The sequence below is a fragment of the Rhineura floridana genome, chromosome 2 (assembly GCF_030035675.1).
Source record: "Rhineura floridana isolate rRhiFlo1 chromosome 2, rRhiFlo1.hap2, whole genome shotgun sequence".
In the NCBI taxonomy this organism is placed as follows: domain Eukaryota; kingdom Metazoa; phylum Chordata; class Lepidosauria; order Squamata; family Rhineuridae; genus Rhineura; species Rhineura floridana.
The window spans coordinates 161,342,755-161,358,712 of record NC_084481.1 but is presented as its reverse complement, the minus strand read 5'-3'; the positions used below and the strand labels follow the sequence as shown (position 1 = coordinate 161,358,712).

At 40.8% G+C, this 15,958-nt stretch overlaps 1 protein-coding gene across 6 annotated transcripts in view; it reads left to right on the top strand.

The window, feature by feature from the left end:
- ACTN1 (actinin alpha 1) overlaps window positions 1–5,096 on the top strand; it is a 122,464-nt gene extending 117,368 nt beyond the window's left edge. For all 6 annotated transcript variants that reach the window (XM_061611130.1, XM_061611129.1, XM_061611125.1 and 3 more), the window contains 2 exons: window positions 2,374–2,532; window positions 3,530–5,096. In XM_061611130.1, the coding sequence (XP_061467114.1) occupies window positions 2,374–2,532; window positions 3,530–3,688 (318 nt within the window). In that variant the 3' untranslated portion in view covers window positions 3,689–5,096. The remainder of the gene's footprint in view (window positions 1–2,373; window positions 2,533–3,529) is intronic.
- The last annotated feature ends 10,862 nt before the right edge of the window (window positions 5,097–15,958 follow it).

Here is a 15,958-nt window from a genome sequence, read left to right as displayed (position 1 = left end):
ATTTCTGTGCTGCCTTTTTGCCAAAAACGGCATTCAATGTAGCTTTCACAAATCCATAAAAACAATTGGATTTATTTGCAATAAAAGGGGGGAAAAAGCCCACTGCAAAACCAGCAATATATCAATCAACAGGTAAAAACCATTTCATTCTGAAGTATGGGATGCAACTGTACAAGAGTCATGGGTATCTTTTCAGCATTTTCTGTGACAGCAGTGATGAGCAACACAATTCCCTCAACCATGCCTTCACAATTTTGTGAAACGTTTGTATTTTCACAGCACAAGCCTTACCACGTTTACTCAGAAATAACTCCAACAGTATTCATTGCGGCTTATTCCCAGGAAAGGGTACACAGAACTGCAGCCTGGCAAGAGCAATAGTATGCTCACATTTCACTGGGATTGGAGCTATGCTGGTGGAAGTCAATGGGAGGGAAATTTCCAGCACCAGGTCTGGAGCTGGTAATAAAGTTGTGGCCGTGGATAGAAGGCATACAGGATATCATGAAAGTGCCCACATCCCACCTACAATTCCATGCTGTTCTGCCTGCATATCTGGGCAGTTCTGCTAATGTATCTGGCATGGCAGCAATGTATCTGTCATTCTATCAGGAGAGTGTGGCTTCTGCAGAATGCTACAGCCCTTCAGCAGCTTATTTTTAATGTCTACGGTAGTTGTGCATTCCCTATACCTACTCCACCACAACCATCTGGTTGCTCTAACACAGAAGTTTCCACTACAAGAAACAAGAGCAATGACTAAGGCGACACAACAAAAGCCGGCCCCACCAGTTGGTCATCTCACTGAACCCAGTTAATTGTGTCCTGATTAAGGTTGTAATCATAGGCACGCTTACCTGAGATTGTGTTTCACTGAATGTGGTGGGTGGACAACATCAAAGTAAACTGGATTGGGCTGAAAAGCCCCAGTGAATGAAACCAACATAACAGTTAGCTTTGATTTATCTTGTTTGGTTTTAGTGCAATTTAGGCTTCAGACCTCTGCACACTTACCTGGAAGTAAGCCCATTGATCAAAGTGGGACTTGTGTCTTCTGAGTAAACATGCATAGCATTGTGCTGTTAGTACACTAATTTTAGCTGGTTAGGGTCCACTGAGTTTATTTTCAGCTGACTCCATGATCTCAAAAGTTCTGTCTCGAGATTCCCCATTCATGGAACCTGCTGCAACTAAATTCCATGAATTTTGCTTGCCCACATGCTCATTACTGCTCATGTAGGAAGCCCAGTTGCATGGATTATAAAAAAGGAAAATAAAAGATTGAACAACATGTGAACTGGCCCTTAGGCTTGCTCTTGTCAAATTTTTGGTAAAGAGGGAAAGGTAGGATATAAATTAGACAAAATAAAATAAACTCAGGAAGTTGCTAGCTCACACATAATGGTTGTATGAAAACTGTTATGTGTGAGCTAGCAACTTCCTAAATTTATTTTATTTGTCCAATTTATATCCTACCTTTCTCTCTTTACCAAAATTTTGGTAAATGAGTAAGCAGCCAGTATTATTATTACTATTATTTACATTTACTGTATGTACCACCTTTCCTCCAAGGGGCTCAAAGTGGTGTACATGGTTCTTTCTCCATTTTATCCTCATAACAACCTTGTGAAGTAGGTTAGGCTGAGAGACTGTGACTGGCCCAAGGTCACCCAGTGAGCTTCATAGCCAAGCAGGAATTTGAACCCTGATCTCCCAGGTCATAATCCAACACACTAACCATTCCAGTGAGATCAGTGTTTTTTAATCATGTTTTATAGCCATGAAACTGTCAAGCGTACTTTTCTTGTATTAGTGTTTGCCTTCCTATAAAGAGGGTGTTTCTCCACAGCAGTTTATTGTGGACTCGGGGCTGCTTGTGCATGCACATTTTGCACAGCAGGCATGCACAATGTCACCCTCATCAAAATCATTGGTCCCAGGCTCTGGTCTGAAGACACATGAGGCTGAAGCCACCTTGCTGAAGCTAAGCAGGCCTGTGTCTGGTCAGTGCCTGGATGGGAGACTGCCTGGGGACATGGGCAACCACCTTGGGTTCTATGATGAAAGAAAGGCATAGTATAAATAAATAATAATAATTCTTAAAGTTTTCAAATGCAGTCAAATGATTTCAATTTATTATTTTGTGCCACATTCTATTTCCCCTTGAACAGCCTTCCCCAACCTGGTGCCCATCAGGCCCAGCCAGAACAATAAATGGTTAGGGATGATGACAGTTGTAGTCCAAAACATCTGGAGGGCACCAGGCTTGAGAAGGCGGCTCTAGACAATAATGTACATGCATAACAAATTTATATTTTATCCTGTTCTGACACCATAGATTAGGTTGTTGCTAACTCTTCTATCATTGTCCAGGGTGATGCAGAGTTTGCTCGAATTATGAACATTGTGGATCCCAATCGGATTGGAGTAGTGACGTTCCAAGCCTTCATTGATTTCATGTCCCGGGAAACAGCAGATACTGATACAGCTGACCAAGTTATGGCCTCTTTCAAGATCCTGGCTGGAGATAAAGTGAGTTCAAAGTGAAACAATTACTATATATAACCTTGGTTTCAAGTTGTCTGAAATATATGAATAAAGAGGGGTTTTAGGAATGTATTGTAACAAAATTTAACATTGGTTTCAGGTTGGCTGAAACAAAAATTTAACCTGTATGGCTTACTGGGACCATGTGAATGTACTTGCTGCCAGAGGGGAGCTCACACCCACTTTCCTCCTCTGATCCTTTGACCTTTGCTGGGATGGCAGCTAAGCCAAGGTTTGGCTTAGTGTATCATCTGAATCTGTGATTGTGGTTAAGGTCCACTATCTGTAGCCAAGAACAAATCTTGGCTACAGATCATGGTTAATGAGAGATGTTAAACATGATCCTGGGTTCAGATGACATGCTTTGGCTTAGCTGCCCTGCTGTGCTGAGCTGAGCTAAAAAGTCCAGGAACAAATCAGTAGCAATCGCCTGGGGAGCTAGCATTAAGCCATGGTTTGGCTTACCATTACATGTGGATGCAGCCATAGTTAAAACAAACCAAACTTTGTAAGCCAAAAAACAAACCATGACTTCAGATTGTGGTTGTTGCCAGTAAACAAACCATAGGTAAGCCATTGAGTAGGGTTCACACATAATACTAAACCATGGTTTAATAAACTGTAGTTTAATAAATCAAGGCTTAGCATACTGTGTGAACCAGGCCACCTGTATTTCTGTATTTTGGCACTTTCTTACAGCTTGAAGTATTAACCAGAACTTAGTGGTTTTCATTCAAGTTTCATACAGCTGTATTTTACAAGCACTAAGATTGAATGTTTAAAGTTACACTGCTGCAATATTCCCTAATACTACTGATTATAAAAGATGCTGCATCCCAGTTGGAGGTAATGAAACATGAGAGTTAGCAAAATGCTTAACAAATAAGGCTGCTATTTAATATGCAAATAAGTTCCACTTATAAAATTGTGCCTGCCTCATCCAGTTAAAACAGAAAAGGGACATCCTTCTGTTCTCTTACAGAATTATATCACTGTGGATGAATTGCGACGGGAACTGCCTCCTGATCAAGCTGAATATTGCATTGCTAGAATGGCACCTTATACTGGGCTGGATTCTGTACCTGGTGCCCTGGACTACATGTCTTTCTCTACAGCTCTCTATGGCGAAAGTGACCTTTAACTGTTACCTATCTATCCAGCACACATCCTTATCCTCTCCTATCCAGGCGCACTTTTCTTTCTGTTTGCAAAGCAGGCTCTGCTCTGCCTTTTCTCCCCCTCTCTGCTTCCACTTCAAATAACAGGTCGGGGGTGGGGGGAGGGAGACAGAGGGGAGGATGTTGAAATGAAACAGTTTATCATGCCCCTGAAAAATGATGGTTTACAAAATTGTTTTCTGGGGGGAAAAGTTACATTTAAGCAAACATATTTTATTATAGAAAAAAGTATTTTTCTCCAAGATTGAAGCATAAATAGAAAATGTTAAAAGTATTACACAAGATGTATAAGGAGTGGTTTTTTTCTTCTTGCTGTTCAGACATAGGAAATGGAGTTCAGTGTTGCATTCCATCCATATATATATACCCACAAACCCAGCTCCACTTGTTTCCCATCTGTCTGTCTTTCCTTATCACATTGATTTTCAGAGACAGAGGCACACAAGTGCATGTGTTGCTGGTTCACTCGTTTCATGAAAATATTTTACAATAAAACTTTTTGAAATTGCTGTGTTTTTTAGGGAAAAATAATGTACACAGCTCATTTTCATATTTAATTAAAATTACAATATGCCTACTATGTGTTGTTGCTGAAAGTTGTCTGGTTTCCAAATATGGCGCTTGAGAGTTGGCATCTTTGATATTGCTTGTCACAGACAAAATTAAAAAGAAAACTTCTTGTGATACCAAATCTAGACTTCATTCCTTTGTCTAGTTAAATTGTTTAGCGATAACCAGAAAGACTTTCTGAAACTTCAAAATACATTTGGTAGCTTGGGGTTTTGTGTATATTATTCTGATGTTAATGTTTTTATCTGTTTTCTTACATGCAAGACACCAAAGTGCTTTCCCCCGCTTCTCCCTTGCTTTGAATTGTATTGATGCTTACGTGACTGGTGTTACCGCTTCAAAGGAAGATAATCTCATCATAACAAAATTTAAATTTGGATCAAACATGATATGTGCACATCTGTGGAAACTGCAGCTTTTTCCAGCAAAGAAGTAATGAAGACTTAATTTTAATAGTTAAAAGAAGGACTGAGAGCATGGTCCTATATATGTCTATGCAGAAGTCAGTCCCACTGAATTTAATGGGGCTTACTCCCAGATAAGTGGGTATAAGATTGCAGGCTTTCAGCATGTTGGTATGCAAGTTTACTCAAAATTAAGCCAATGTGGCTTACTCCTGGGTAAGTGTGCATAGGACTGCAGCCTTAATTTAAAAATTCTTCTCATTATATTTGATGAACCATTCCATTATTTCCAATCCTAGGCATTAGAAGATACAAAATCAACACCTCCTGTCCCAGTATACAATGTAAAATTGGCTTTAAAACATCTGTTTTCAAAACAATAAATTTTGTGTGTTTAGTTGGTCTTGGGATTTTTTTCCAGCTCTTGTGTATGTTTTACTCTCATGTCAACATCTCTGTAGGTATAGCAACATATTCTTTAAAAAGGGAAGGGGGGGAAAGCTTTGAATAACAGTGAGCGGAAACCTGAAGATCTTAGAACAGGAAGTGGCACACAAGCCTTGTGTTAAAAGCTGGCAGCACTGCACTAAAGTATCTATTGGAAGATATGCACACAAAACCTCTAATCTTGGTTAGGAACAAATGTTTTTCTCCATTGTCAGAATTTCCCCAAAGGTATTTGTGCCTATGTAAATGATTGGGATTCTTGGTACAGTACTATAATTTAATTGTTGATCCAAGAACAAGATTCCTATTAAGCAATAATCTGCAAATTCACATGGGATACCTATATTGTTCTGTGGCGTTATCCAAATAGTGCCAGGGCTGATCAGTACAACTCTGCTTTGGAGTATTCCAACTTTATTCATTTTACGATGGTAACATCAGTTTATTATTTAACTGAAAGGTTATTACAATATTGAATGCAAATATATCAATAACATTAAAATAATTTCCTTCTAGCAGGCCTTTATGGTGCATTTTAAAACACCTATGACAAATGAACTCCTTGACAATACACTACACTTGCTTCTACACATATCCACTTAGTTGCTTATTTGTTAAACATTTATCTCGGGTGAAGAAAAAGTGTTATTTCAGCTGTTCATTGGCATTTCGTATGCAGCCTAGAAGCTCAAATATAAATTTTCCCTAAGGCACAACGTACATCATTAATAGTACGAATCTCCTATGCTCTGTAATCCATATACATCACTGGTTTAACTGAAGCTGATAATTGTGTCCTTAAAAGAACTGCTCCGGCATTGGGGTATCCAGATACAGAAGAGGACAGGACTCCTACACCCTTAACAGTTTGCAACACTTGCTGAAATTCTCTTTTCTACATAACTATTCACTAATAGGCAAAAAACCTTGCGGTTTAAGAACATACCTATAGACCACAGATATTTCTATCAAACTTTAAAAAGCAGGGAAATTGGGCAGCTATAGTGCATGCACCAGGGGAGCAGGAGACCTGAACTCCTCTCTGAGATATTGAACTGCCCTACAAATTTGTCAGAATGCAAACACAATTTGGGTTGGTCTTTCACAGTCCAATCCACTTGCTGTGTAGCTTGGAAGAATTTGGTAACGTGCCTCTGAGCATATGGTGAGTGGTAGCAACACCTGCCATCTCCAAAGATAAAGAATTATATTTGTGTATGTTTGTTGGTGTTCTTCTTACTTTGCTTCTTTCCTGTGTTACTAATGTTTCTACAGAGAATCTAAACTAGAAAATTTTATTTCCCTCATTCATACTAGAAATCTGTGTCAAATTTATTTTATTAATTTCAAAGCCTTTTTATTGGTCAATGTCATATGATGGTGAAGACAGCCTTTTGTGTTTCAAATTGGAGGTTATGTTCTATTTGTATTTTGGGTGCATTAACAGTTGAATCTGAAGCCGCAGTTTGATGTAAAATCAGACTGATTACAATATGTTGCTACTTCAGCAACGACTCTTAGCTGTGGGGAAAAAAGAGGATGCATGCTTTCAGCCTGCTATGTTTAAACCACTTCATTTAAGGCAAGGTGGGCATGGTCAATTAAAAACAGAGCACACCTAGAATTTTGCTAGAATATATTTCTCCTCCAACTGTTTTTTCTTGTGCAAATTGAGACACTCCTGAGGTCCACTGGAGACTATTCTGCAGAAGTCAGTGCCGTTATTCCACAATTATGTTTGAAGGTTTTTTGGTGCAAATTTTGCTCTACTTCACATATTCACAGAAATAGAAACAAAAGAAAAATATTTACTATAGGAAACTTCACTAAAATTGCAAAGTAAATCAGACATATTTAAAGTGACCATCTGAACTATATCAACTGTCTTAATGTTGCTTCCTCCCTGCTAAAATAAGATCAGCACAGCACATGTCTTCTTTCTGTTATTTGGGCTGATTGCAGGTGTTGCCACCACTCACCATATGCTCAGAGGCACATGTCACCAAATCCTTGCAAGCTACACAGCAAGTGGATTGGACTGTGAAAGACCAACCCAAATTGTGCTTGCATTCTGACAAATTTGTAGGGCAGTCCAATATCTCAGAGAGGAGGTCAGGTCTCCTGCTCCCCCAGTGCATTCACTATAGCTGCCCAATTTCCCTGCTTTTTAAAGTTTGATAGAAATATCTGTGGGCTATAGGTATGTTCTTAAACCACAAGGGTTTTTGCCTATTAGTGAATTTCCCTGCTTTTTAATCCGGGAGGTAAGAAAAGGGATCCTGTCCAAGTTTGCTGAGAATGGATTGATCATTTGCATGCTTATTGAGTTCAGTGGGATTTACTCCCCTGCAATCATGCTTAGGATAGGTGAAACTGACCACAGGGGATGAGGGGAGGAAACACAGGGGAGGACTGGGATGGGAGCAGGCAAGACGGGGAGGGGAGAACAGGTTTGATCATTTGCATGTTTATTGAATTCAATGTGATTTACTCCCGTGCAATCATGCTTAGGATAGGTAAAACTGACCGGGGGGGAGGGCTGGAGTGGGCAGGGGAGGAGGAAGAAGGAAGAGGGGAGGAGAGTAAGAAGGGAGGAGGAAGGTAGAAGAGAGGGGAAGGAGGGAAAAACAGGTCTGATCATTTGCATGCTTATTGAGTTCAATGGGATTTACTCCGATGCAATCATGGTTAGGATAGGAAAAACTAACCATGGGGGAGGGGGGAGGGGGAAGGACTGTATTGGAGGGGGCAAAGGAAGGGGGAGGGGAGGGCAGGTTTGATCATTTGCAGGCTTATAGAGTTCAATGGTATTTACTTCCGTGCAATCATGCTTAAGATAGGTAAAACTGACCATGGGGGGGGAGGGGGAAGGAGGAGATTGGAAGGGGTTGGGGATGGGGAGGGAGGGGCAAAAGAAGGAAGAGGGAAGAGGAAAGAGGGAGGGAATAGGAGGGAGGAGAAGGGAGGGTTTTTTATTGTTTGCATACTTTTTGAGTTCAATGGGATTTATTTCTGTGCAATCATGTTTGAAAATGGAAAAGGATTGCCTTCAAGTCAATCCTGACTTACGTTGACCCTATGAATAGGGTTTTCATGGTAAAGGGTATTCAGAGGTGGTTTTATCATTGCGTTCCTCTGAGGCTGAGAGGCAGTGACTGGCCCAAGGTCGCCGAGTGAGCTTCATGCCTGTGTGGGGATTCGAACCCTGGTCTCCCAGGTCGTAGTCCAACACTGACCTGGGGGAGGGGCAGGGAGGGGAGGGGGAGGAGATTGGGTTGGTGGGTACTGGGCAGAAGGAAAGCCCCTTTCCTTTATTATTTGATTTATATTCCGCCTAGCTCCCAGCAGTAGCCCAGGGCGGCAAACAGAAACGATAAAAACACTTTAAAACATCATAAAAAGACCTTAAAATACATTAAAACAAAACAACATTAAAACATTTTTTAAAAGCTTTAAAAACATCTTTTTTAAAAAAAAAGTGTTAAAAACATTATTAAAGAAAACATATTAAAAGCAATTCTAACACAGATGCAGAATGGGATAGGTCTCAACTTAAAAAGCTTGTCAAAAGAGGAAAAGTCTTCAAAAGGCGCCAAAAATATAGCAGAGAGCAAAAGGAAAACATTGTGAACAGTATCATTGTTTTTTAGCATTTCCCCCACCTTTTTATTCTACAGCAGGCACATGTAGCCTCCCACCCAAATTTAAACGAAAGCTGTCCCTGGCCACATCCACACCAGGCCTTTATTTCACTTTGGACAGTCATGGCTTCTCTCAAAGAATCTTGGGAAGTGTAGTTAGTGAAGGGTGCTGAGAGTTGCTAGGAGACGCCTTGTTCCCCTCAGAGACCTTCAATCAGAGTGGCTGACTGTTAAACCAGTCTGGCCACTGAAGCTCTGTCAGGGGAATAGGAGTCTCCTCTCAGCACCCTTCACAAACTACACTTCCCAGGATTCTCTGAGGGAAGCCATGACTGTCTCATGTGAAATCAACGTCTGGTGTGGGTGTGGCCCCGATTAGCCAAGCCCAGCAGCTGTGAGGCTTTTAGAACACTGACAGTTGGTTCTTACTGAGCATGCCCCGCGTTATCATAGGCTTCCAGCCAAAATTTCTTCAATTAATTAAAAATCAGCCAGGCATTTTTTTTAACCTTTAAACTGCAGACGATGAAGGTCAGAGTATGGGGCAAGGTCAGTATTAGGATTACAGGTACTCTGTGAACATGGCTGATTTTTAATTAATTTCAAGATTATGAGAACTCTGACAGAACAGATTATGAGAACAGGGGTCACTCTTTTTATACTTTGAACTTTAATTGCTGTAAACCGCCCAGAGAGCTTCAGCTATGGGGCGGTATATAAATGTATATAAATGTAATAAATAAATAAACTCTTGATTCTCTCTGACTGTTTTGTGTACCACCATGAAAACCTAGAGGGTTGTTAAACAAGCGTTTCTGAGTTCAGGACTATAAGTTTTGTAAGGTTTTGTTTTGAAATGAGTTTGTGGGAAGGATCAGAATGGCATGGGGGGAATTGTCAAAGTAACATTGTGGAATGCGAAAAATCCATGCTGACCATACAGCCACTCTCATGGCTGTATAATACCACTGACACTAACTATTTCTCACATCACAGTTGCTTATCAGAATGGAAATATCTGTATCTATGTAGCGAAGAAAACAGATGCTGGTTTCTGGGGGAAAGCCTTATTTGCATCTCCTGTACTAGAAGCCTTGTTTTGTTAGAGGGCTTCACTAGAATTTGCATGCTTTATACTGTACTGGTTATAAGCAGACCTGAGTGATAAAGAAGAGTATGACCTAGAAACAAGGGGAACATTCTTGTTTTTCAGCTGCTTTTCAGTGATGTACCTCAGTGGGCAGTCAAAACAAAACTTGGTACTTAGTTGAGGAAAAACTACCACCTGCCCATTTCTTCATTTATAGCAGCTTTCTCCACCTGATGCCTCCAGATGGTTTGGACTACAATGCCCATCAGCCCCAGATAAGAAAAGGAGATGGCAGTAACATAAATTGATATGCCTCAGCTACAGAGAGTGGCAGATAAAAGGAGCAATAGCCTGGACTGGTCAGGGCTTATTCATGAAGGAGGAGCAGAATGTGAGATGTTGTTGATAGGGAATTCTGGGAGCTGTGGAACAGGGTGGGAGAAGCAGTGGGTTACCAGGTAGCTGAACAGTACAGACCTGGCTGCTATAATTAGCACAGGAAACACCCAAAGAATTTTAGCTGAGCGGGTTCTGTTGTCTGTGAGCATGTGGACACTCTTATGGGACTCACCTTTACGCAAAGGTATTGCATGGGAGGTATTGCATGGGAGGGACTGTTGCATTTCATATACTGTGCACTTTATATACTTTCTGAGAAGATCTGCATAGAGATGCTGAAGGCCTGCCACAATTGTGCGAGACTTGGTGAGACTCAGGTGTAGTAGTGGGGGGGTCATAGACCCCTTTCTTTTTTGGGAGCAGGGTCCCAGCCAGGTCCCTATCTATGAACCAATCAGCATGAAAGGGGAGCTTGTTAGCCACTGAGAAGAGACCTTGTCTTTTTGTGCTGACTGAAGCCAATCAGAGTGAAAGGAGATGAGTCAGCCACTGAGAAGGCTGTTCTCAGTAACTAATGCGCAGCTTCTCCTTTCATGCTGATTGGCTCCTAGGGATGTCTGTTGTAGTGGAGGACAGCAAGAGAGCCAAGAAAAAGTGGAAATGGGGATGTGGCTGTGAGGAGGCATAGCAAAGGATCCTGCACTTCTGAATTTGCCACCACTGTACTGGGAAGACTGTATATTTGTGGGGTGTTGTCCAAGCAGGCAAAAGTGCATACCCAGAGCAGAGTCTAAGCTCTTCTCCTCTGGACCCACCAGCTTGCCTCTCAGTGGACAGAGGTCCCAGTTACCCTGTCCAGGCAGTCTGAACAGGAAGCCAATGATATGAGATTTCACACTATGTCCAGATATTTTCCAACAAGGTGAGGCAGCACCAGTCAAACGGGTTCGCTAGGATGGAGGGCAGGTTTAGTCCTTGTTACCACAACAATGTTCCCCATTAAAGCAAGGCTTTTGGAGTAATTGAGTAATGGAGTAATTGGCTGTACATACGTTGATGGGAAGAAAAGGAGGCATTTGTATGCAGTGAAACAACAAAAAGTTCTTACCACATCTGATTCATATGATACTTCAGCAGTGAAGAAGCTGCTTCCCCATGGTTGACCTTACGCTTCCTGCATCAGTATGGTTTGTAACTAACAGGAACCATGCGGGTCAAGCAAATGTTTTGGTACACACCACATGGAATGATGGTTATGTGTAAAGTCTCTATGTTTGCCCACCCTCAACCTATGTGGTAGTTTGCAAGTGAGCTGAAAAAACTGTATTGTGGCCAATGCATACGAAAAGCTTCTTTCATGGAGCATCTGGTATATGCAACAGCCACTTATATTTTGGAAAGCCAAGATTTAAATTTGTATATCGCTGCCCACTAAAAAGTTGCAACGTAATTTACAAGTAAAGAAATTTGTATTTAAAAAATGACAAAAACATTTAAAAAACAGATTTAACAATATCCTGTATCATTGGTAGAGCCCAATTGCTTGAGAAACAAAAAAGTCTTTGTCTTGTGGTTTTTGCCTTGTGACAAAACTAGGGAGAGTATTCCATGAAGGTGAGGGAGGGGGCCTACCTCAGAGAATCTAAACTTTATATACTACAGAGAGATCTAAAGTTGTTTTGAAAGTTAAAACAAAGCAAAATAAAACCTTCTGACTGATTTCCATCCGGCAATTGCATACATAGTTTTTAGTGATGTGGAAAAATGTAAACGGTTTTGAGCCAACTGTGTTCATTAATATATCATTAGGCACAACATCTTGTTTCTAGTTTTGTCCTGTAATCACTCTTGCACAACATTTAACCCAGATGAAAATATCAAGCAGATGGAGATCCTTGTGCATTTGCCTCCTGACTTCTTCTCAAATAACAATGCACGCTCAAAGCATTAATTCAAATTAGAAAGGGTAAAATGCCTGTCTTAATCATTTGAGTGAAGTCACTTTATTCTGAATTAGACTGCACTAGAGACTGTCACCCCCTCCCCCCCAGCATAAACCATAATAATTAGATCCCCACCTTTAAATTAAAAAAAACAACAAGCCTTTTTCTCTAGGCCTTGTAGAACCCGAAATGAGGCAAAATATACATGTACTATTCTGTCCATATGTTTTCTGAGAAACTAGTCTGCTTGAACCTTAAAGTGTTTTAGCCAGTTAATGAAGTCATAACAATGACTGACGTTTCCTGATTCATTTTAAGCCATTTTTGGTGGTCTTTTCTGGTGAAATGTTGTTGCCCCATAGAAAACAATCCAGAAATCCAGGAGTTTAGTGTAGCTGTGACTGGGCAATAGCTAACAAAAACAAAAAAAACAAGAAGAAACAAAGACAGGAGTTCATTATCATAAAATCATAGACTAGCAGAGTTGGAAGGGGCCTATAAGGCCACAGAATCTAACTCCTTGCTCAATTCAGGAATACAGTTTAAAGCTGCCTCTTGAATGCCTCCGGTGTTGGAGAACTCACCACCTCCCTATGACATTGGTTCCATTGTCATACTGCTCTAACCAGAACGTTTTTCCTGATGTTCAGCTGAAATCTGGCTTCCTCTAACCTGAGCCCATTATTCCATGTCCTGGAGTCTGGGATGATTGAGAAGAGATTCTGGCCCTCTGTGTGACAACAACATTTCAAGTACTTGAGGAGTGCTATCATATCTCCCCTGAGTTTTCTCAAGGCTAAACATGCCTGGTTCTTTCAGTCTCCCCTCATAGGGCTTTGTTTCCAGTTCCCTGATCATCTTTGTCGCCCTCATCTGAACCCAGTTTTTCTGCATCCTTCTTAAAGTGGGTAATACTGGATAATATTGCTGAGCCAAGTATCTCCATCTTATAACGGTGTTTGGTTTCTTTTTCCTAGGTGCAGAACTTTGCAGTTATCCCTGTTACATTTCATTCCGTTCTTTTCAGGCCAATTATCACTTTGAATTTTGTTTGTCTTCCGAGGTATTAGCTATCCCTCCTCATTTTGTATCATCTGCAAATTTTATAAGCATTTTCTGCATCTCCTTCTGCAAGTCATTAATAAAAATGTTGACAAGCACTGGTCCAGGACTGAGCCCTGTGGTACCCTACTTGTTCTCTCCCCTCAATTTGACAAGGAACAATTGAGAAGAACTCTTTGTATTCTGTAGCCAACTGTGGATCCAACTGAAAGATGATCCATCTACCCCCACATTTAGCTAGCTTGCCAATCAGAATATCATGGAGCACTTTGTCAAAAGCTTTGCTAAGTCAAGATGTATTATGTCCACAGCATTCCCACAGTCTACCAGGGAGATTACCCAATCAAAAAATTATATAAGATTAGTCTGGCAGAATTTGTTCTTGACAAATCCATGTTGGTTTCTAGTAATCATTGCATTGTTTTCAAGATGCTTACAGATTTGTTCGTAAACGACCTAGATAGAGTTGCCAGGTCAGAAGCATCCCAAACGTTGAGATTTCAGGGGCAGGCCCTGGTAATGCCACAAGGCTGGGCCCTAGTGAAGTCATTAAGCATGATATGTTAAGCATCAACCACAGTTGCTTGGAGCATACCACTCAAAAAGAATCTCTGATGGAAATTAAGACAGACATCTTAGCTAACTGAGTGTATTCCCAGGTCCAAGTGAAATGATGGGATCATTACTTCTCACCTGTTTAGGGAACCTAGGTAGGGAATTTAATCTAGCCTACTTGCTTCTAGCAAGAAGGGTTTAAGTGCCCTCGGGCCAGGGCAGTCACCAGAAGGCCACTGTGGAAGAAGGGAGCCTAATGTTGTGGAGATGTTAGATGGGAACCCTGAGAAGTAAAGATGGATGTCCCCGAAGGCTACAATTCTAAACACACTTACTAAGAGACTGAGCCCTATAGAACTCAGCAGGACGTCTGAGTAGATATAGTTATGATTGTGCTGTTGGTGAGGCTTGACTAGGGATCCTCTGCAAAGATATCCATATCAAAGCAGGATTGGCAACCCAATCCTCTAATCCCCTGCCTGCCTTTTAACATGGCTGCTCCAAACTTCTTTACAGACTTGACCCTTCACTGCAGAAAGAGGTTTGAGAAATGAGTAAGAGTTAAGAAGATTCTCTACCCTTTCCTGCCTAACCTGTGGGCTGCTATAAACTCACTTTGACAGCCAACCTAATTCCAGTGAGTAATAATTGACAGAGAGAAAACACACATGGTTTGGTCTGTATTCATAGGCAGTAGCTTGGGAACAACAGCAATTGAAGCCACACTTCCCAGAATGTGAATTCTCTTTTACCACTATTGGACAAGAAACAAACCATCATGCAAATAGCAAGTTGCATCATCAGTGGGTTTAAGGGGGTTGAGCTAACCACATGGAACCACTGGTGTTGCTTCTATGGATGTAAGGAAGTGAGGTCCAAGGTAAATGAAATGCAGATAGAAAAAGAAAAGCAAAAGACAGTGATGATTTCCTAAATACCATACCATACCAACCACAAAAAGATTCCTATGATTAAGGCAGAAAACTCAACATCCCACAACCAGTCAGGGTTCCTAACCAAAAGTCAAAACTAAAAAACCTGGTAGCCAGTCAGCCAAGGTCACAGAAATCTCCATGCAGCACAACCTGACCCGGGGGCTGCAGTTACAGCAGAATGCTGCGGCACAATCGCTGACATGGGTGAGGCCCTGTCAGTACATAACCTCTGCTCTGAAATCTGCACTGGTTGTCAATCTGCTACCAGGCCAAGTTCAAGGTATGTTTTCCATGTGCCACATAGTACTTGTTCTGCTCTTACAAGAAATCGATCCTTTGGTGTTGCAGCACCTACACTTTGGAACTCCCTGCCTATTGACATTAGGTAAGCACCTTCATAGTACTCTTTTTGACACCTGCTAAAAACATGTTTTGTTTAGGCAAGCCTACCCAGGCATGTAGAAGCTATTATGCTTTTTATCTATTTTTAACTCATTGTTGGTTTTATTATTTTGAATGTTTTTAAATACCTGTTTTAACTGTTTTTGCCAATAATTTTATTGTTAATTCCTTCTGTAAACCTCTTTGAGATTTACAATAAAGTACTACATAAATGTTCTAAGTAAAATACATAAATAAATTTCAGAGTCACTGTGGCCCTTGGGTCTCTTTCTTCTTTTTGAAACAAAGGAATCTGCCTTATACTGATTCAGGCCATTTGGTACTATCTAGCTCAGTACTGATGACATGGACTACCATTGGCTGTCCAGGATTCCAGGCAATAGTCTTTTCCAGATATTGGATTTTGGACCTTTGCAGATATTGGATTTTTGGACCACTGAACTACAGCCCTTCCCCTGTTTAAAAATTATCTTTTAAAATTGCTCTTTTCAATTCACTAATAAATGCACAACATACCTAGTGGAGAACCACACCGTGCATTTACAGCACATTCAACATACATTTGAAGCACATGAATCCTACCACAGAATCATGGGAATGGTAGTTTATTAAGGATGGTGGGAAATATAACTGTCAGGGGGAAACTACACTTCCCAGGATTCTTTGGGGGAAGTCATGCATTTTAAATGCAAGCTGGATGTGCTTTCAATGTATTATGTGGATCTGCATTACTTCATAAACTTTGTCTGCATATAAATAATTTAAATTATTTTTTAAAATGGAAATCAGCTACAACGTTTCTTGGTCACCATGGGCTACTCACCATCTGTCAGCCTACCCTGCCC